General features: G+C 42.7%; 1 protein-coding gene across 1 annotated transcript in view; it reads right to left on the bottom strand.

The window, feature by feature from the left end:
- The window catches only part of LOC124672817 (taxadiene 5-alpha hydroxylase-like), a 1,732-nt gene extending 437 nt beyond the window's left edge, over positions 1 to 1,295 (bottom strand). The window contains exons 1-2 of the mRNA XM_047208985.1: positions 356 to 1,295; positions 62 to 249 (exon numbers count right to left, since the gene is read on the bottom strand). Coding sequence (XP_047064941.1) covers positions 62 to 249; positions 356 to 1,289 — 1,122 coding nt within the window. The 5' untranslated portion in view covers positions 1,290 to 1,295. The remainder of the gene's footprint in view (positions 1 to 61; positions 250 to 355) is intronic.
- Between the last annotated feature and the right edge of the window lie 22,333 nt (positions 1,296 to 23,628).

Genomic DNA, 23,628 nt, shown 5'->3' with positions numbered 1-23,628 from the left:
TTGTTTGCTGCAAAAAATGGTGTTGCAGCAGGTACAAACGGAGTCCAAATTAGCAATGCACCTGCCATCCTTTTGGAATGCGGTAGCCATCGAACTCGGCATCCTCCAATGCTATTCTAAAGCCCCCGAACACTACAGGGATGAGGCGAAGTATTTCCTGTGCGACTCGCCATGTGAACTTCATATTTGATAGGTCTACCCATGTAAGAGCCTCCCCATCAGACTTGTTCCTTGCAATCTCTTCATGCTCTGTATCCCAAAATTACCACACATCATGACTGTCGGAAGTGACAAACGAAAATAACAGAAACAAAGCAACATGACAATGGCAGATGGCACTTGTCGTAGTATGTACCTTGCACCATGGCGGCGAGGGTGGCCGGATCGCCGGCGAGGTGGCGGACCATGAACGTCATGAGTATGGACGTCGTGTCGTAGCCGGCAATCATGGGGATCAAGCTGTTGTCGACGATCTCCTCATCGGTCAGCAGCTGCTGGCCATTCTCGTCTCTCATGCTGAGCAGGTGGCTGATCAGGTTCTTGTTTGGCGAGTCCCCCTGTTTCGCCTTCTTCTCCCGCATGATCCCCCTGAGTAGCCGTCGAGCCCTTTGGCCAGCCTTGATGCTCCGGCCGTAAGCCGTGAACGGCAGGTCCACCGGCATCGCAATGATGCCCGCAAGCATGCGCCCCACATCATCGGCGAAGGCGTCCCGCACGGCGCCCGCCTCAAAGCCGAAGACTAGCGCGGAGATGATGTTGAACGTCAGCCGCTTCATCAGTGGCAGCACCGTGACGGTCGTCCGGCCGGCCCAATTCTCCTCTAGGTGGTGCCTCACCTCGGCGTCGATCTTCTTAACGTACAGCTTGAGCATGGCTGGTTTGAGGAACTCCATTAGCGCGCCACGGATGCGCAGGTGATCGTCGCCGGAGAGGGACAAGATGGTCTTCTCCCCGATAACACGCTGGGCGAACAGGGGCACATACGGCGGCAGCGAGCTGCTGAAGAACATGAACTTGTTGGCCGCCGGGCCGACGAGGAGAACCGTCGGCTTGCCGAACAGCGAAAGCTTCGAAACCAGCCCATACCTGTCGATCCGGTCCCAAAACCACTGGTCGATGCTGTTAAAGTGCATGGCGCGGACGAAGCCGAGGCTCTGGCCAATCACCGGAATACCCATGGAGCCAGGGGGCAAGTTGGCCGGACATGATTTCTTGGCTCTGCTCAGGATGTGGATGGCTATGGCAGAGGCCGTGACAAGGAGTGCTACGACTTTGAGCAAATAATCCATTGGACAAGCAAAGTTCACACGATGGAGCGATGCTACATAACTGAAGCATATAGGGACGGACACACGCACATATATATAGGAGCTAGCTAGCATCGATCGTGGGGAGCAGAATTTTCTGCAGATTCTTTTTTATAGACTCAAATGTTACATTAGGGAAGGCACGATTTTCTCTTAGCAGTCCATGTCATCTAGAGAGGATGATATATAAGCATTATCTCTTATTGTCATCTCTTGCAATAAATGATAATTAATTATTTTTAGTACTCACTCCGTCCTAGAGTGTAAGTTATATTTCCAAAAACTATTTGTCCCATAACCACCACCTCTAAGGCATAATTTTATTTAGAGGTATTAGCACCTGGGATACATAAACTTGCACAAAAGAAGCAAATTAGTACATAAACTTGAAAAGGGAGGTCCGGTGGTACACCAACTTGTCATGGCTTTGCAAACATCATACAAAAGCAATTCGGAGCTAGCCACGTAGGATTTGGCGATTAGCAGAAAACTCCTTGGAACAAATAGAAAATAGGAGTTCGTCTCACGTACACAGACTATCGGCAAAACGTCCCGTATCGTACGTATTAAAGCCCAGCACCTGGCCGGTCGGGCTTGGAATTGCACGTCGTGCACGCCGCCATTGCCGCCGTCTCGCTCCTCACCTTGGCTCCTGCGTGTCGATGATTCTCCTCTCCCCTTTTACCATGGCGGACGAAGCTTACCACCTGGCGTGGAAGATGCAGCCCCCAGACTACGGTCAGCCTCTCTCCCGCTTCTCCTCTCGACTGAATTCCGCGACTTCCATTCGTCCTAGCCATCGTGATCGGCTAGGGTTCATGGCCGCCATGATGGATGAACCATGGATTTTGATTCTGGACATGGATCGTTAGAACTAGATAACAGTTACCCATATTCCCCGTTGGTTTTCATGTTATGTATTGTACTGTGTCCTCATCTTGACAGTTAGAAGTAGATGTGATTTTATTTGATGCAAGATTTGATGTAGCCATGTATTAGAGGATCATGTGCAAGTATGACTCCGGAAAATGATTTCAGCTGACCAAAATCACCATCGTCTCTAGTCCGCCGCCGGTACCGACTACGCGATCACCAGGCACCAGTCCTCCGGCAACACGTCCTGCTCTTGCGCGTCTCCGTCAACGGCCATGCCGCCTGCATTGGTGGAGGTGGCGTAGGACCAGTGTGGTAGGCTAGCCGGCGGCCGAGCTGTTTCATCGTGTTGGCGTGGCCATCCATTCCCAGGAACAGTAGATGTAGTATAGACCCGCTGCCCCATGACCTACTATTTAGTGGTTCGTGCTCTGTCCATCGCCGTGAACTCTTGACCTTGGACTTCAGCTTGGCGTTGGATTTGATGGGAAACTAAATGAAAGTAGTTGTGAAATGTGTATAATTCGTTCTCCAAAAGTTCATATGCGCAACCTGCAGAAACTTAGCCAAACACGGCGACAACAGAGTAGTCTGGTAATACCAGTTGATGTTGAAGATGTACTGTAGGTGACAGGTGATAAAAAACAGTAGTTTGCAGGGTAAAAAAAGACAGTAGTTTGTACTTTTCATTTTTAACTGAATTTTGGCACTACATGCATTCAGAAAAGGGGTAATTTTTCATCCACATCCGAGCATGAAAATTGATGAACTACTGCATGATTGAAAATTTTATAATGTAGTAGTTGCTTTAGTGAAGATATTTTAGTTACTCATCAGTTTATGAAATTTTTAGTGGCTGCCCTGTTTCACTGCTAGTTATGACTGAATTTTGTGCACAGCAAACAGGAAGTGTTCAAAGCCATTACTGAAGAACTGGCCTTGTGGCGATCGGCCGGCCGTGTAGTTGCTATCTCATCCCTTCTGGGTCTTTAGTCATGTGTGATGTCTACGGGTGCTTCTATTCTTGTAGAAAGTGTTGGGCCTCCAAGAGCAGAGGTTTGTAGAACAGCAGCAAGTTTCCCTTAAGTGGATCACCCAAGGTTTATCGAACTCAGGGAGGAAGAGGTCAAAGATATCCCTCTAATGCAACCCTGCAACCACAAAGCAAGAAGTCTCTTGTGTCCCCAACACACCTAATAGGTGCACTAGTTCGGCGAAGAGATAGTGAAATACAAGTGGTATGAATGAATATGAGCAGTAGTAACGGCGCCGTGAAAAGTGCTTGCTCAGGCGTGCGCTTGATGGTAGTAATATTGCAGGAAGTAAAGATGCAGTAAAACAAGTAAACAAACAGCGATAGCGATATTTAGGAACAAGGCCTAGGGATCATACTTTCACTAGTGGACACTCTCAACATTGATCACATAACAGTAATAAATAGATAGATGCTAGACTCTACACCCTCTTGTTGGATGATGAACACCACTAACTATGTAGGATTACACGAACCCTCAATGCCGGAGTTAACAAGCTCCACAATATTCAATGTTCATATTTAAATAACCTTAGAGTGCATAACAGATCAACATAACCAAACCAAGTACTAACATAGCATGCACACTGTCACCTTCACACTACGAAAGGAGGAATAGATCACATCAATACTATCATAGCAATAGTTAACTTCATAATCTACAAGAGATCACAATCATAGCCCACGCCAAGTACTACACGATGCACACACCGTCACCATTACACCGTGCGGGAGGAATAAACTCGCTTTAATAACATCACTAGAGTAGCACATAGACGAATAGTGATACAAAACTCATATGAATCTCAATCATGTAAGGCAGCTCATGAGATCATTGTATTGAAGTACATAGGAGAGAGATTAACCACATAGCTACCGGTACAGCCCCGAGCCTCGATGGAGAACTACTCCCTCCTCATGGGAGACATCAGCGTTGATGAAGATGGCGGTGGTGTCGATGGAGGAGCCTTCCGGGGCACTTCCCCATCCCGGCGGCGTGCCGGAACGGAGACTCCTGTCCCCCGGATCTTGGGTTCGCGATGGCGGCGGCTCTGGAAGGTTTTCTCTGGTTTCGTCGAACGTGATAGGGTTTTCGCGACGGAGACCTTAAGTAGGCGGAAGGGCAGCCTCGGAGGGGGCCTGGTGGGCCCACACACTAGGGGGGCGCGGCCCCCCTCTGGCCGCGCCAGGGTGGCGTGTGGGCCCCCCAGGGCTTCCCTCTGGCGGCTCTCGGGTGTTCTGGAAGCTTCGTCCAATTATAAGACTCTGGGCGTTGATTTCGTCCAATTCCGAGAATATTTCCTTACAAGGATTTCTGAAACCAAAAACAGCAGAAAATAGGAACTGGCACTTCGGCATCTCGTCAATAGGTTAGTTCTGGAAAACGCATAAATATGACATATAATGTGTATAAAACATGTAGATATCATCAATAATGTGGCATGGAACATAAGAAATTATCGATACGTCGGAGACGTATCAGCCTCCCCAAGCTTAGTTCCTGCTCGTCCCGAGCGTGTAAACGATAACAAAGATAATTTCGGAGTGACATGCCATCATAACCTTGATCATACTATTGTAAACACATGTAATGAATGCAGCGATCAAAACAATGGTAATGACATGAGTAAACAAATGAATCATAAAGCAAAGACTTTTCATGAATAGTACTTTAAAGACAAGCATCAATAAGTCTTGCATAAGAGTTAACTCATAAAGCAATAAATCAAAGTAAAGGTATTGAAGCAACACAAAGGAAGATTAAGTTTCAGCGGTTGCTTTCAACTTATAACATGTATATCTCATGGATATTGTCAATGTAAAGTAATATAACAAGTGCAATATGCAAGTATGTAGGAATCAATGCACAGTTCACACAAGTGTTTGCTTCTTGAGGTGGAGAGAGATAGGTGAACCGACTCAACATAAAAGGTAAAAGAATGGCCCTTCGCAGAGGGAAGCATTGATTGCTATATTTGTGCTAGAGCTTTGGTTTTGAAAACATAAAGAGAGCATAAAAGTAAAATTTTGAGAGGTGTTTGTTGTTGTCAACGAATGATAGTGGGCACTCTAACTACCTCATCAACCAGACTTTCAAGAGCGGCTCCCATGAAGGACGTTATCTCTACCAAAGAAGGTAGATCATCCCTCTTCTCTTTTGTTTACACATGTACTTTAGTTTAGTTTTTCTTTATTTATGGATGACACTCCTCCCAACCTTTTGCTTACACAAGCCATGGCTAACCGAATCCTCGGGTGCCTTCCAACATTCACATACCATGGAGGACTGTCTATTTGCAAAATTAAGTTGCTTACTGATGAATCAGAGCAAAACATGTGAAGAGAATTATTAATGAAAGTTAATTAATTGGGGCCGGGAACCCCATTGCCAGCTCTTTTTGCAAAATTATTGGATAAGCGGATGTGCCACTAGTCCATTGTGAAAGTCCGTCAAAAGTAAATGACAAGATCGAAAGATAAAACACCACATACTTCCTCATGAGCTATAAAACATTGACACAAATCAGAGGTGATAAATTTTGAATTATTTAAAGGTAGCACTCAAGCAATTTACTTTGGAATGGCGGAGAAATACCATGTAGTAGGTAGGTATGGTGGACACAAATGGCATAGTGGTTGGCTCAAGGATTTTGGATGCATGAGAAGTATTCCCTCTCGATACAAGGTTTAGGCTAGCAAGGTTATTTGAAACAAACACAAGGATGAACCGGTGCAGCAAAACTCACATAAAAGACACATTGTAAACATTATAAGACTCTACACCGTCTTCCTTGTTGTTCAAAACTCAATACTAGAAATTATCTAGACTTTAGAGAGACCAAATATGCAAACCAAATTTTAGCAAGCTCTATGTATTTCTTCATTAATGGGTGCAAAGTATATGATGCAAGAGCTTAAACATGAGCACAACAATTGCCAAGTATCAAATTATTCAAGACATTTTAGAATTACTACATGTAGCATTTTCCGTTTCCAACCATATAACAATGAACGAAGCAGTTTCAACCTTCACCATGAACATTAAAAGCTAAGAACACATGTGTTCATACGAACCAGCGGAGCGTGTCTCTCTCCCACACAAGCATTTATTCAAACAAAAACACAAACAAAAGTACACAGACGCTCCAAGTAAAGTACATAAGATGTGACTGAATAAAAATATAGTTTCAAGAGAAGAAACCTGATAAGTTGTTGATGAAGAAGGGGATGCCTTGGGCATCCCCAAGCTTAGACGCTTGAGTCTTCTTGAAATTTGCAGGGATGAACCACGGGGGCATCCCCAAGCTTAGACTCTTCACTCTTCTTGATCATAGTATATCATCCTTCTCTCTTGACCCTTGAAAACTTCCTCCACACCAAACTCGAAACAAACTCATTAGAGGGTTAGTGCATAATAAAAATTCACATGTTCAGAGGTGACACAATCATTCTTAACACTTCTGGACATTGCCCAAAGCTACTGGACGTTAATGGAACAAGGAAATCCATCCAACACAAAGAAAAGAGACAATGCGAAATAAAAGGCAGAATCTGTCAAAACAGAACAGTCCATAAAGAAGAATTTTAAAATGGCACCAGACTTGCTCAGATGAAAATGTTCAAGTTGAATGAAAGTTGCCTACATATCTAAGGATCACTCACGTAAATTGGCATAATTTTTCGAGTTACCTACAGAGAATTAGGCCCAGATTCGTGACAGCAAGAAATCTGTTTCTGCGCAGTAATCCAAATCTAGTATTGACTTTACTATCAAAGACATTACTTGGCACAACAATGCAATAAAATAAAGATAAGGAGAGGTTTCTACAGTAGTAACAACTTCCAAGACACAAATACAAAATAAAAGTACTGTAACAAAATAAACACATGGGTTATCTCCCAAGAAGTGCTTTCTTTATAGCCATTATGATGGGCTCAGCAGTTTTAATGATGCACTCGCAAGAAATAGTAGTTGAAGCAAAAGAGAGCATCAAGAGGCAAATTCAAAACAAATTTAAGTCCAACATGCTTCCTATGAAAAGGAATCTTGTAAATAAACAAGTTCATGAAGAGCAAAGTAACAAGCATAGGAAGATAGAACAAGTGTAGCTTCAAAAATTTCAGCATGTAGAGAGGCATTTTAGTAACATGAAAATTTCTACAACCATATTTTCCTCTCTCATAATAATATCCAGTGGCATCATGAGAAAACTCAACAATATAACTATCAAATGAAACATTCTTATCATGAGTCTCATGCATAAAATTATTACTCTCCATGTAAGCATAATCAATTTTATTAGTTGTAGTGGGAGCAAATTCAACAAAGTAGCTATCATTATTATTCTCATCAAGTGTAGGAGGCATAGTATAATCAAAACAAAATTTACTCTCCATAGTAGGTGGCACCAAAAGACCACTATCATTATAATCATCATATATGGGAGGCATATCATAATCAACATAAACTTTCTCCTCAATACCCGGAGGGCTAAAGAGATCATTTTCATCAAAACCGACCTCCCCAAGCTTAGAATTTTCCATAGCATTAGCAACAATAGTGTTCAAAGCATTCATATTAATAACATTCCCATTAGTATGCATATAAAGTTCCATGGGTTTTTTAAATCTCTCTTCAAACACATCATGTCCTAATTCAAGATAAAGTTCATAAAGATCTCTCATATTTTTGTTGTTTTCCATTATGCCTAACTAGTGTAAACAAGAAACAAAAAGTTGCAATTGCAGGATCTAAAGGAAATAGCTTCGAACACACACACAACGGCAACAGAAAAGTACTTTACCTGGGACCGGAGTATGAGTGTCTTTTACCTTTCCTCCCCGGCAACGGTGCCAGAAAAGTGCTTGATGTCTACGGGTGCTTCTATTCTTGTAGACAGTGTTGGGCCTCCAAGAGCAGAGGTTTGTAGAACAGCAGACAAGTTTCCCTTAAGTGGATCACCCAAGGTTTATCGAACTCAGGGAGGAAGATGTCAAAGATATCCCTCTCATGCAACCTTGCAACCACAAAGCAAGAAGTCTCTTGTGTCCCCAACACACCTAATAGGTGCACTAGTTCGGCGAAGAGATAGTGAAATACAAGTGGTATGAATGAATATGAGCAGTAGTAACGGCGCCGTAAAAGTGCTTGTCGGCAGTGCGATTGATGGTAGTAATATTGCAGGAAGTAAAGATGTATTAAAACAAGTAAACAAACAAGCGATAGCGATATTTAGGAACAAGGCCTAGGGATCATACTTTCACTAGTGGACACTCTCAACATTGATCACATAAAAGAATAAATAGATAGATGCTAGACTCTACACCCTCTTGTTGGATGATGAACACCACTAACTGTGTAGGATTACACGAACCCTCAATGCCGGAGTTAACAAGCTCCACAATATTCATTGTTCATATTTAAATAACCTTAGAGTGCATAACAGATCAACATAACCAAACCAAGTACTAACATAGCATGCACACTCGTCACCTTCACACTACGAAAGGAGGAATAGATCACATCAATACTATCATAGCAATAGTTAACTTCATAATCTACAAGAGATCACAATCATAGCCCACGCCAAGTACTACACGATGCACACACTGTCACCATTACACCGTGCAGGAGGAATAAACTGCTTTAATAACATCACTAGAGTAGCACATAGACGAATAGTGATACAAAACTCATATGAATCTCAATCATGTAAGGCAGCTCATGAGATCATTGTATTGAAGTACATAGGAGAGAGATTAACCACATAGCTACCGGTACAGCCCCGAGCCTCGATGGAGAACTACTCCCTCCTCATGGGAGACAGCAGCGTTGATGAAGATGGCGGTGGTGTCGATGGAGGAGCCTTCCGGGGCACTTCCCCGTCCCGGCGGCGTGTCGGAACAGAGACTCCTGTCCCCCGGATCTTGGCTTCGCGATGGCGGCGGCTCGGAAGGTTTTCTCTGGTTTCGTCGAACGTGATAGGGTTTTCGCGACGGAGACCTTAAGTAGGCGGAAGGGCAGCCTCGGAGGGGCCTGGTGGGCCCACACACTAGGGGGCACGGCCCCCTCCGGCCGCGCCGGGGTGGCGTGTGGGGCCCCCGTGGCTTCCCTCCGGCGGCTCTCGGGTGTTCTGGAAGCTTCGTCCAATTATAAGACTCGGGCGTTGATTTCGTCCAATTCCGAGAATATTTCCTTACTAGGATTTCTGAAACCAAAAACAGCAGAAAACAGAACCGGCACTTCGGCATCTCGTCAATAGGTTAGTTCTGGAAAACGCATAAATATGACATATAATGTGTATAAAACATGTAGATATCATCAATAATGTGGCATGGAACATAAGAAATTATCGATACGTCGGAGACGTATCAATGTGTCTTGTACTTATCATGTTTAACTAGACTCATGTTTGTACTTATCATGTTTAACTGAATTTTGGCATTTGTTTCATGTATTGTGTTTTGCACTATCCTGAACATTTATTAACTTGTTCCATATACTTTTTTAAGGTGGAAACACTAATAGATTTTCAGTCGAGATATTTCACAATGGTTTCTTTTCTGGATTGCATGAGGACCTGCTGTACATTGATGGCAGTCAAGATTTCTTTGATAATTGCAATGTGGACACTTGGTCAATTCTCTGGATACATGATTTTCTGTCAGGACTTGGTGTTCAAATGGATGAGAAGATGCAACTGTTTTGGTGTAAGCCTGGAAAAGATTTTAGTGATGGGCTACTTTGCATTGAGAATGATGCTGACATTGTGTTAATGATAGAAGCTGCCAGGGTGCATAAGACACTGAGTTTGTTTGTTGATCACACAAACTTTGTGAAGAGCCTGAGAAGTGATGTGCTAGGCAATGCTAGGATTGAGGAAGATGTAGTAGAGCTTGTGCAGAATGCAAGTGGGAGAGCTATTGAGAATGAGCAAAATGCAAGTGGCGGAGAGGTTGAGCATGAGAGGATGGACATGGCGGACATGGTTGTACCTTGTGAAAAGAAGAGAAGAGGCAAGCAATCTTTTGATGAACCAGTAGATGAAGAGACTGATTTAGATTTTTATGATAGCGACTTTGATGCTGAGGATGGTGATGATGACATATTTTCGGCTACTATGGATAGAAGTGTGAATGACAACAATGAGCCATTGGAGATCTCTGAATTGGAGGATGATGCTGGCCTTGACAATGAGGATTTGCAGTTGACAAAAGAGCAACAAGAGGAGCTGCAATACAAGTTCAAACAGTTCAATGCAGAAGTGGACATGGAGCATCCAGATTTTAAAACAGGGATGGTTTTTGCAAATGTGAAGGAATTAAGAGCAGCAATTACAGCTTACAGTGTGAAGGAGAGAGTGAAAATTAAGAAAGTGAGAAATGAGAGTGGCAGGATACATGCTGTATGTCTTGGAGAATGTCCAGTTGGCAATTGCTCCTGGTTTTTGAAGGCATCTGAGGATAACAGGAAAGAAGCTATGGTTGTGAAGAATTATTGTGGAAAACATTTGTGTGAGAGAGTATGGGAGTTGAAGGCTTTGACAGCTACTTTCCTGACAGAGTACTTCATTGATGAGTTTCGAGATAACCAAAAGATGGATTTGCAGACATTTGCAAATAAGATTCAAAGAAAGTTCAACATGTGTGCAAATAAGTGGAAGCTAAGGAGAGCAAGGAAGCAAGCACTTATCAAAATCCATGGTGATGAGGCAGAACAATTCAGTTTGTTGAGGGATTATGGTCATGAGCTGACCACAAAGAACCCTGGATCTAAATTTTTTCTTAGCACAAATAAGTCAAATAAGAACGGAGAATTGAAGGAGCATTTGGCAACATTGTATCTGGTCTTATGATGCTTGCAAGAGAGGATTCTTGGAAGCATGTAGGCCTCTTATTTGCATTGATGGTTGTCACATAAAAACAAGATACAAAGGTGTGTTGCTCACTGCAGTTGGCATTGATCCAAACGACTGCATATTTCCAATTGCAATGGGTGTCTGTGAGGTAGAATGCACTAGTTCTTGGGAGTGGTTCTTGACTACATTAAGAGACGACCTAAACATAACAAACACTGCTAACTTCACTGTCATGAGTGATAGACAGAAGGTAATTACTTCATTATCATTGTACTTACTTATTTTAATTATTTGTATTGCAAGTAAGTTGAAAAAATCACTCTAGAGGCCTAACATGTGTAATATTTTCTTCTCTAGGGCCTCATTAAGGTAGTGCAGACTGTGTTCCCAGATTCAGAGCACAGACATTGTGTGAGGCACATTTATCAAAATTATCACAAGAAGCACAAAGGAGAGACGCTGAAGAATGATCTTTGGGCAATTGCAAGATCAACCAACATTCCATCTTGGCAGAAGCATATGGACAAGCTAGAGGCTGACAGTCCATCTGCATTTGAGTGGGTTTCAGAGTTGCCCCAGCAAATACTTGGATCAAAGCCTTCTTCAGTGATCTCCCTAAATGTGATATGCTACTAAACAACCACTCCGTAGTGTTTAACAGGTATTATGTGTATTCGCTATTTTAATACTAAACAATCACTCCGAAGTGTTTTACTTGTGCTAACTATTTTACTTCTCCATAATTTTCAGCTACATCAATGAGGGGAGAGAAATGCCTATGCTATCCATGTTGGAGAATTTATTCTACAAAATATGAAGGTGGATACTGTGTTGATCTAAAAGGTAAAACATGTGACTGCAAGAGGTGGCAACTAACAGGTATACCCTGCCACCATGCTATTGCTTGCTGCAGAGAAGATAGGATTGATCCAGAGAGATTAGTGCACAACTGTTATACAATTGAAACACACAAAAAAGCATATGCTTACACTCTGGCTCCACTAAGAGCTAAATGCTTCTGGGAGAAGCAAAGTGGTGTGTTTGTGCATCCCCCTCTCTTCACAAAGGTGCTAGGAAGGCCTAAAAAAATCGGAGACAAAGCCCTGAAGAGTTGGAAAACAATGGAGAAAAAATGCTAAGAAAGGCTGGTGTGAAGATGCATTGTTCTGTGTGTGGTAATGAAAATCACAATAAAAAAGGACATGCCAAATACATGGAAGAGCAAAATGCATCAGGAGTCCATGTTGAAGATGAGAATGGAGATTTTGATAATCCAGCAATATTGCAGGTTATATTCATTTCCCTCATTAATTATCTGGCTTTGCATTCCGTGTCCTCATTAACCGAGTTTCTTCCGCAGCACATATTTGAACAGAATAGAAACCCTACTATGGATCCTTCTCAACAACCTGAGATGATGGTGTGTAGGATGGGCCAGGAGGTAGAAAAGCTTACATAATGCAAACATTAAATTTACAATGCTATGGCTATTTCTAACTCTTATGTTTCTGCAATCATGACAGGAAAGAGCACATATATCTATCCCCAGGTGCATTGAACCACTGCTTGAAGAAAGTGCTTTTGTTGCAGCTGAGAGAGAAGCTATGCCAGTTGGAGGAGGGAGAGTGACGACTGCCCAAGCAAGAGGTGCCATAAGGGGAGGAGGAAGAGGCAGAGGGAATACAGGTTCCCAGAGAGGGAGTGGAGTAGGAGCAAGAGGGAAAGGCAAGAAAAGAAAAGAAGGTGAACATACAGAAACCAGTGCTAGAGGCAGAGCTAGAAGAAAAGTAAATGGAAGCGGCGATGGAAGGGGAGATACTTCTTCTAGAAATGCAGAGGAGGAGGAGAGGGCGCAATACAGGATAGGACCAGGCAGTGCTCACCATCTTCTATTTGGCGATGAGGATGCAGAACAGAGAGCAAGAAGGGATTCATTGCCTGACCTAAATGAAGATGTGCCCTTTGATGAGATGCAGATTTCGCAAAATGCACCACATTGACCAATAATGGCAAAGCTTGTGTTTACGGAAATATTTGTGATCTTTACTTTCTACTTTGTTAGCTTGCAAGTTTTAGTTCATCTATGAACTTGGATGTTTTATTGTACCGCACTATGGATCTTATTTACTGGAACTTGGAATATATTGTGTAAGAGAAGCAAGAATATTTTCTGGAATTGTACGTTTGGTGCCAAAGTAATTGGCAATATGCTCTCTGGAATCTTACTTCTCTCCAGTTTTTGCTTATTAGTTCATTGCAGTAACCATGTGCATCCTAGGCTTCTTGGTTACATAGCATCTGTTGCAATATTTACCTATATTGATGCTTTCTTTTACTTGCAATATTCATTCATACAACTAAAAGACATATTTATCCAGAAGAGGTAGTACATTGGTACTAACACAACACAATTACATTGATACAAATGGCAGACTCATATTCTTGTCCTTGTTCATCTCTGAACTTTGGTACAAACACAACAAAATTCTTCTAGTCTCTTGTATAAACTGTGCTGCATCTCCTCCATGGTTTAACTGAACCCAGTCATAACTGAACCTTCACTGCTAACAGCTTCTCATATGCAGCTTCTTTCATGGAGTCCTTCCTCCCAGCGTCGCCAGCACAAGGGCACTCCGGCTCCGCTCGCAGCCCAGCCATCGCCGCCGCGCCGCTCGCTGCCCAGCGGCCTCCGGCTCCGGTCGTTGCCCAGCGGCCTCCGGCTCCGGTCGTCGCCCAGCGGCCGTCGTGCCGCTCGTCGCCCAGCAGCCTCCGCTGCTGCTCGCTGCCCGCCGCGCCGTTCGTCGCCCAGCCGGCGGTCGCGCCGCTCGCTTCCCAGCGGCCATCGCGCCTGGCGCCGACCCGTCGCTCGTCACTCACCTTGCCGCCGGCGTAGTACCTCCAACGCCTCTCCTCCCAAGTCAAGGATTAGGGATTTCTCCGTTGATACGGGACGGGACGACCAGGTGCTGGGCTTTAATACGTACAGTACGGGACGTTTTGCCGATAGCCTGTGTACGTTGAGACGAACTGCTGTTTTCTATTTGTTCCAAGGAGTATTCTGCTAATCGCCAAATCCTACGTGGCTAGCTTCCGATTGCTTTTGTATGATGTTTGCAAAGCCATGACAAGTTGGTGTACCACCGGGCCTCCATTTTCAAGTTTATGTACTAATTTGCTTCTTTTGTGCAAGTTTGTGTACCCCAGGTGCTAATACCTCTTTTATTTAATGAGGAAGAGAAAGGGGTTGCATGCACCAATGAGGGAGAGAAAGAGAATGCATGCACCAATGAGAGAGAGAAAGGGGCTGCATGCACCAATGAGAGAGAGAAAATGAGACCCAATCAGCTAGTACCTTGGGCCAAGATATTCAAAAATTGTGACTTACAAACTAGGACGGAGGGAGTAGAAAATCATGTTGCTAAGGGAAGACATGTGATACAATGGTGAAACTGGTCTTCCCTTATTTTCTAAGGGATCATCCCTTAGCTAAGGGAAGACAACCTTCTCTTTCCCTATTCGCTCTCCTCTAACCCAACAAAAATCCTACGTGGCAGCTCCAAGAGAAGGCTGACATCACTCCATTGTACATGCCCTTACAACTACGTGTTCGCCCATCTCAAGTATTCAATTCCTTAAGGTCTTGTTTACTTCTCTCATATTTTTCTTTTCAATGGGTATGGGGATGGAAGAGGATTTGGTGTTCACCCAATCCCCTCAAATACCCTTCCCCAAAAATACACTAGTATGATGGAGAGTTTTCAATTTAGGCAAAAAATATGGGGATGAAAGGGGATGGGAGAGAATATCTCAGCATTCAAAACCGGAGAAGTAAACGGACTAGTGAGATTTTCCGGGAGACAAAATAATCCCCTCCGATCCCCATAAATACACTAGAAGTAAACAAGACATAAACAAGATTTTATACCCCGTGGGGTGGGTAGTCTGCAATATGCGATGATACCCTTCTATTCTTAGAAAATAATGTCAGAGTAGCTACTAACTTTAAATGGATCCTTACTTATTTTGAGCAATTATCTGGTATGCACATAAACTATCACAAAAGTTAGTTAATTGGTATAAACATGGAATAGATATTTTGCCTTCCTTGGAAATCTTTTAATGTGTGGAAGGAAAATTTCATGTCAAGTACATGGGTCTTCCTCTACATTTTGAGAAATTAAGCAGAAAAGATTTGAAACCCTTAGTTGATAATCTTTTTGGCGGAATGACATGATGGAGGGGGAAACTTTTATCTCGGGAGGCTACAAGAATTCTCATCCAAACTGTTCTTGCCAACATTCTTATTTATATGTTGTCTTTTCTAAAATTTCCTAAGTGGGCACATAAATTGATTAATACCTAGTTAGCTATTTGTTTTGAAGTGATGTAGATAGTGAAAGTGCATGGAGCCCCCATGTGTAGTTTTGGTAATTAATGAAAATCTCTATATACTAATGTTTAAATTAAGTTATATTTGTAGAAGTTGTTCATAGGCAATGTTTGAACCATATGTTGGATTCAATGTTGCAAGAAGGAGCAAATGAAAAATATCAAGTGATAAGTATATCCTGAAAAAGAAGATTACGTGCGCTCTCATGTGTATCTTCAAGACATCAACATAATGAAGAAAGAAGAAATGGTATGCAAGTTCAAGTTCATCATCTAGAAGATATCATATGCTTGAAGCTTGGCATCAACATAATGAACAATGAAGAAATAAAGTGTAAGTTCAAGTTCAAGATGAGCATCTAGAAGAGATTATATGCTTGAAGTTTGCCATTCTTATGGTGTTCATGGATATGTGAAGACATGCGCAAAGAAGATCCTTCCCATAGGAGTATGGTGGAGCAATTTACAAGTCTTCATCTAGCAAGCACAGTCAAGAAAAGTGTTCCATCTTGTTGCGGTCAAGATCGTCATCATCTAGCTCAAGTGAAATGCGTAAGGTTATGTTTTATCTTGATAGAGTTTCTTTCTTACCGGTCTCATGGTGTGGTTGGAGACCGGTTTTGTAGTTTAGTTTCCATACTATCAAGAGGGTTCTCGAGTGAGTAACTCAATCGTATCGTTCAAAGAGAGCTCAAACTTTTACATCCTTGCATCATCTTTATTGGTTCTTATTTGGTTCTTATCCACGCGAGTATTTAGAGCTTGTGTTAATCTCTATGACAAGCTCTAGTTCATCGAAAACAGATTCCTTATGCATTCTCTATCATGTCTTTGATATTGGTGGTTTTACTAGTTTGTCTTTTATAGATAGTAAAACATTTACTCATTTATCTCTATCCTCCCTTTCTGTAATATGATGTTTCTATGCATATTGTTTTAGAGCTCGTTTTCGTGATTTCAACAAGCTCAAGATCATCGAAATCAGAGTCCGGATGCAAAACTTCTGAAGGTTTTCGTATCGGGGTGTTTGGGTATTCACAGGGAGGGCGGAACTACCGCCCAAGAGAGGGCCACACTGCTGCCCAGTCAAGGGCAGCACTATGGCCCCGACAAGCGCAGTACTGCCGCCAGTGCCTTGGGTGCCACTGACAGGCAGAATTCTTGGGACCCCTTTCAAAGGCCTTCTTCCTCCTCTCTCTCTTGCTACTTCTTCTTCCCCACATGCTCTCAACCATTGACATGGGTATACCCGACAAAAGATATTGCAGAAATCGACAACTTCGACTATTGCAACAGCCATATGAGGCATCTGATCAAAATACTCCCTGGGCTGTGTCTGCTGCGAAACACGTCTATATGCCATGCTTTTCAGCATGAAGATAAGACAATCGAGATCCGTCCTGTAAGGCCTAGCACCACCAATGACTGCGCTCTGTTAGAAATTATCTATATCGTTGTCGATATGATGAAAAATCTTGACGGACGCGTCAGGTACCCTTAAACTTTCACTGGAATTCAGAACTAGATAAGTCCCCCACAACCCGGCCTGAATTACACCAGTTATCCAAATTCGTGTCCGGGAACGCGAGTTTGAAGTAGGTACTCGCATTTTCTCCGGCAATTAACTGGTTCCCGAACCATCGGGTGAACCAGGCTTATTTACCAAAACCCCTACGACTACATAACATTTGATATTGATTGAAACGACAAATCAGCTACAGATTCAAGCTACGAAGAAAGAAGTCGAAGGATTGAGACTCAACCCGAGACGAATAATTCCTCGGATGCTTCACAAAGTTTGAAGTCGAATACTTCCTCAAGTAATAAAACTTAAGTGTATGCGCGGCTGCAAGCACCCGCCCATAGACTTCGGGGCTAGTACCATCGGGAGCACTGGTCGCGCACCCGATAGAAAATTCTAACATCGGAGAAGCAAGGATCCAAAAGCTTCGGCTAGTGCGTCAGCTCAACAAGGCACTCGATAGTTCGGGTGAACAAAAATATATATTTAGTTAATTCTTTACTCAAACAAAGGTTTGAGTCTGTTTTGCAGGGCTGTGTTCGGTTCCGGAATCATGAGGAATGGGACGGGACGGTTCCGCTCCTAGCGCCCATTCCCGTGTTCGGTTGGCAAAAGGAATGGAACCGAGTAGTTCCTAGGAACAGAATATACCCCTAAGATGCAGAATGGACTCATCCGGCCAAATCGGTGGAATCTGGGGGAACAGCTCTCTAAGCATTGATCCACGCATGCAGAAAAAAAGTCTCACTTGTCGCCGATCTCGCTCGGCGGCCAGCACGAACGGCGGAAGCGCGGCAGACGTGCGGTGGTGGCCAAACACGCGCGACGGCCAAGCACGTGAGGCGGAAAGCACGCTCGGCTGGCGGCGGCATCCATGCACGCGTGGCGACGGCCAGCACGTGCGGTGGCCAGACCGTGCTCCTCCCGTTTTGCTTGTTGATTTTGGCCTGTGTTGATTTTGATTTGCATAAAAAAATCATGTTTAGGCCTGTGTTGATTTTGATTTGGACAAAAAAATCATGTTTAGACCGTTCCGTTCCACTGTGTGATTCTGATGTCTACGGGAGCTTCTATTCTTGTAGACAGTGTTGGGCCTCCAAGAGCAGAGGTTTGTAGAACAGCAGCAAGTTTCCCTTAAGTGGATCACCCAAGGTTTATCGATCTCGGGGAGGAAGAGGTCAAAGATATCCCTCTCATGCAACCCCGCAACCACAAAGCAAGAAGTCTCTTGTGTCCCCAACACACCTAATAGGTGCACTAGTTCGGCGAAGAGATAGTGAAATACAGGTGGTATGAATAAGTAGTAGCAACGGCACCGGAAAAGTGCTTTGCCCAGGACGATAAACAAGCGGTAGTAACGCAGCGAGTAGTAACGCGAGTAAACAGGTAAACAAGCGGCGATAGCGATATTTAGGGACAAGGCCTAGGGATTACACTTTCACTAGTGGACACTCTCAACATTGATCACATAACGAGAATAGATAAATGCATACTCTACACTTTTGTTGGATGATGAACACATTGCGTAGGATTACACGAACCCTCAATGCCGGAGTTAACAAGCTCCACAATAATGCTCATATTTTAGTAACCTTTAGTGTAAGATAGATCAAAAGACTAAACCAAGTACTAGCATAGCATGCACACTTGTCACCTTCATGCATATGTAGGAGGAATAGATCACATCAATATTATCATAGCAATAGTTAACTTCGCAATCTACAAGAGATCATGATCATAGCATAAACCAAGTACTAACACGGTGCACACACTTGTCACCTTTGCACACGTGCGGGGAGGAATAAAACTACTTTAATAACATTGCTAGAGTAGCACATAGATAAATTGTGATACAAACACATTGCAATCATAAAGAGATATAAATAAGCACTTCACTATGCCATTCAACGAGTGAATAAGTATTCGTGAAATATAGCCTAAGAGACCCACACGGTGCACACACTGTCACCTTTACACACGTGGGACAAGGAGTCTCCGGAAATCACATAAGTAAAACTCACTTGACTAGCATAATGACATCTAGATTACAAGCATCATCATATGAATCTCAATCATGTAAGGCAGCTCATGAGATTATTGTATTGAAGCACATAGGAGAGAGATGAACCACATAGCTACCGGTACAGCCCCGACCCTCGATGGAGAACTACTCCCTCCTCATGGGAGCAGCAGCGGTGATGAAGATGGCGGTGGAGATGGCAGCGGTGTCGATGGAGAAGCCTTCCGGGGGCACTTCCCCGCTCCGGCAGGGTGCCGGAACGAGAGACTCCTGTCCCCGGATCTTGGCTTCGCGATGGCGGCGGCTCCGGAAGGTTTTCCGTATCGTGGTTCTTCGCCTCAGGGGTTTCGCGACGGAGGCTTTATATAGGCGAAGAGGCGGCGCGGGAGGGTCGAAGGGGTGGCCACACCATATGGCGGCGCGGCCGGGGCCTGGGCCGCGCCGGCCTATGGTCCGGGGGCCCGAGTGCCCCCCTCTGGTCCTTCCGGGTGTTCGGATGCTTCCGGTGAAAATAGGAACCCGGGTCTTGATTTCGTCCGATTCCGAGAATATTTCGTTACTAGGATTTCTGAAACCAAAAACAGCAGAAAACGAGAGCTGGCACTTCGGCATCTTGTTAATAGGTTAGTTCCGGAAAATGCACGAATATTACATAAAGTGTGCATAAAACATGTAGGTATCATCAATAATATGGCATAGAACATAAGAAATTATCGATACGTCGGAGACGTATCAAGCATCCCCAAGCTTAGTTCTGCTCGTCCCGAGCAGGTAAAACGACAAAGATAATTTCTGAAGTGACATGCCATCATAAACTTGATCATATTGTAAACATATGTAATGAATGCAGCGATCAAAACAATGGTAATGACATGAGTAAACAACTGAATCATAAAGCAATGACTTTTCATGAATAGCACTTTCAAGACAGGCATCAATAAGTCTTGCATAAGAGTTAACTCATAAAGCAATAATTTATAGTAAAGATATTGAAGCAACGCAATGGAAGATAAAGTTTCAGCAATTGCTTTCAACCTGTAACATGTATATCTCAATGATAGTTTGTCAACACAGAGTAATATAACAAGTGCAATATGCAAGTATGTAGGAATCAATGCACAGTTCACACAAGTGTTTGCTTCTTGAGGTGGAGAGAGATAGGTGAACTGACTCAACATAAAAAGTAAAAGAAAGGTCCTTCAAAGAGGAAAAGCATCGATTGCTATATTTGTGCTAGAGCTTTGGTTTTTGAAAACATGAAACAATTTTGTCAACGGTAGTAATAAAGCATATGAGTTATGTAAATTATATCTTACAAGTTGCAAGTCTCATGCATAGTATACTAATAGTGCCCGCACCTTGTCCTAATTAACTTGGACTACCGGATCTTTGCAATGCACATGTTTTGACCAAGTGTCACAATGGGGTACCTCCATGCCGCCTGTACAAAGGTCTAAGGAGAAAGCTCGCATTTCGAATTTCTCGCTTTTGATTATTCTCAACTTAGACATCCATACCGGGACAACATGGACAACAGATAATGGACTCCTCTTTTAATGCATAAGCATGTGGCAACAATTATTATTCTCATATGAGATTGAGGATATATGTCCAAACTGAAACTTCCACCATGAATCATGGCTTTAGTTAGTGGCCCAAAGTTCTTCTCTAACAATATGCATGCTCCAACCATGAAGGTGGTAGATCTCTCTTGCTTCAGACAAGACGGACATGCATAGCAACTCACATGATATCCAACAAAGAATAGTTGATGGCGTCCCCGAAACATGGTTATCGCACAACAAGCAACTTAATAAGAGATAAAGTGCATAAGTACATATTCAATACCACAATAGTTTTTAAGCTATTTGTCCCATGAGCTATATATTGCAATGGTGAATGATGGAATTTTAAAGGTAGCACTCAAGCAATTTACTTTGGAATGGCGGAGAAATACCATGTAGTAGGTAGGTATGGTGGACACAAATGGCATAGTGGTTGGCTCAAGTATTTTGGATGCATGAGAAGTATTCCCTCTCGATACAAGGTTTAGGCTAGCAAGGTTATTTGAAACAAACACAAGGATGAACGGTACAGCAAAACTCACATAAAAGACATATTGTAAACATTATAAGACTCCATACCGTCTTCCTTGTTGTTCAAAACTCAATACTAGATATTATCTAGACTCTAGAGAAACCAAATATGCAAACAAAATTAGCAAGCTCTAAGTGTTTCTTCATTAATGGGTGCAAATTATATGATGCAAGAGCTTAAACATGAGCACAACAATTGCCAAGTATCAAATTATCCAAGACATTTTAGAGTTACTACATGTAGCATTTTCCAATTCCAACCATATAACAAATTAACGAAGAAGAAACTTCGCCATGAATACTATGAGTAGAGCCTAAGGACATATTTGTCCATATGCTACAGCGGAGCGTGTCTCTCTCCCATAAAGTGAATGCTAGGATCCATTTTATTCAAACAAAACAAAAACAAAAACAAACCGACGCTCCAAGCAAAGTGCATAAGATGTGACGGAATAAAAATATAGTTTCGGGGAGGAACCCGATAATGTTGTCGATGAAGAAGGGGATGCCTTGGGCATCCCCAAGCTTAGACGCTTGAGTCTTCTTAGAATATGCAGGGGTGAACCACCGGGGCATCCCCAAGCTTAGAGCTTTCACTCTTCTTGATCATAGTATATCATCCTCCTCTCTTGACCCTTGAAAACTTCCTCCACACCAAACTCGAAACAACTCATTAGAGGGTTAGTGGACAATAAAAATTAACATGTTCAGAGGTGAAAAAATCATTCTTAACACTTCTGGACATTGCATAAAGCTACTGGACATTAATGGATCAAAGAAATTCATCCAACATAGCAAAAGAGGCAATGCGAAATAAAAGGCAGAATCTGTCAAAACAGAACAGTCCGTAAAGATGGATTTTATTAGGGCACCATACTTGCTCAAATGAAAATGCCCAAATTGAATGAAAGTTGCGTACATATCTGAGGATCACTCACGTAAATTGGCTTAATTTTCTGAGTTACCTACAGAGAATTAGACCCAGATTAGTGACAGCAAAGAAAAGCTGTTTCGCGCAGTAATCCAAATCTAGTACTTACTTTACTATCAAAGACTTTACTTGGCACAACAAAACATAAAACTAAGATAAGGAGAGGTTGCTACAGTAGTAAACAACTTCCAAGACACAAATGTAAAACAAAGTACTGTAGCAAAATAACACATGGGTTATCTCCCAAGAAGTTCTTTCTTTATAGCCGTTAAGATGGGCTCAGCAGTTTTAATGATGCACTCGCAAGAAATAGTATTTGAAGCAAAAGAGAGCATCAAGAGGCAAATTCAAAACACATTTAAGTCTAACATGCTTCCTATGCATAGGAATCTTGTAAATAAACAAGTTCATGAAGAGCAAAGTGACAAGCATAGGAAGATAAAACAAGTGTATCTTAAAAAAATTCAGCACATAGAGAGGTGTTTTAGTAACATGAAAATTTCTACCACCATATTTTCCTCTCTCATAATAACTTTCAGTAGCATCATGAGCAAACTCAACAATATAACTATCACATAAAGCATTCTTATCATGAGTCTCATGCATAAAATTATTACTCTCCACATAGGCATAGTCAATTTTATTAGTAATAGTGGGAGCAAATTCAACGAAGTAGCTATCATTATTATTCTCATCAAGTGTAGGAGGCATAGTATAATCACAACAAAATTTACTCTCCGCAGTAAGTGGCATCAAAAGACCACTATCATTATAATCATCGGAAATAGGAGGCAAAGTATCATCAAAGAAAATTTTCTCCTCAATGCTTGGGGGACTAAAAAGATCATGAAAACCAGCTTCCCCAAGCTTAGAACTTTCTACATTATTATCAACAATGGTGTTCAAAGCGTTCATACTAATATTACTACCGAGCATGCAAATAAGATTTCATAGGTTTTTTAATTTTCGCATCAAACAATCCATGTTTTAAATCGGGAAATAGAATAAGAAGCTCATTGTTGTCCATTATGCCAAACTAGTGTAAACAAGAAACAAAAAGATGCAATTGCAGGATCTAAAGGAAATAGCTTCGAGCACACACACAACGGCGCCAGAAAAATACTTTACCTGGGACCGTAGTATGAGTGCCTTTTTACCTTTCCTCCCGGCAACGGCGCCGTGAAAAGTGCTTGATGTCTACGGGAGCTTCTATTCTTGTAGACGGTGTTGGGCCTCCAAGAGCGAGAGGTTTGTAGAACAGCGAGCAAGTTTCCCTTAAGTGGATCACCCAAGGTTTATCGATCTCGGGGAGGAAGAGGTCAAAGATATCCCTCTCATGCAACCCTGCAACCACAAAGCAAGAAGTCTCTTGTGTCCCCAACACACCTAATAGGTGCACTAGTTCGGCGAAGAGATAGTGAAATACGAGTGGTATGAATAAGTAGTAGCAACGGCACCGGAAAAGTGCTTTGCCCGGGACAGTAAACAAGCAGTAGTAACGCAGCAGTAGTAACGCAGTAAAACAGTAAACAAGCAGCGATAACAGTATTTAGGGACAAGGCCTAGGGATTACACTTTCACTAGTGGACACTCTCAAC

This window comes from Lolium rigidum, chromosome 7 (genome assembly GCF_022539505.1).
Source record: "Lolium rigidum isolate FL_2022 chromosome 7, APGP_CSIRO_Lrig_0.1, whole genome shotgun sequence".
Classification (NCBI taxonomy): Eukaryota; Viridiplantae; Streptophyta; class Magnoliopsida; order Poales; family Poaceae; genus Lolium; species Lolium rigidum.
This window is presented reverse-complemented; position numbering and strand designations above follow the sequence as displayed.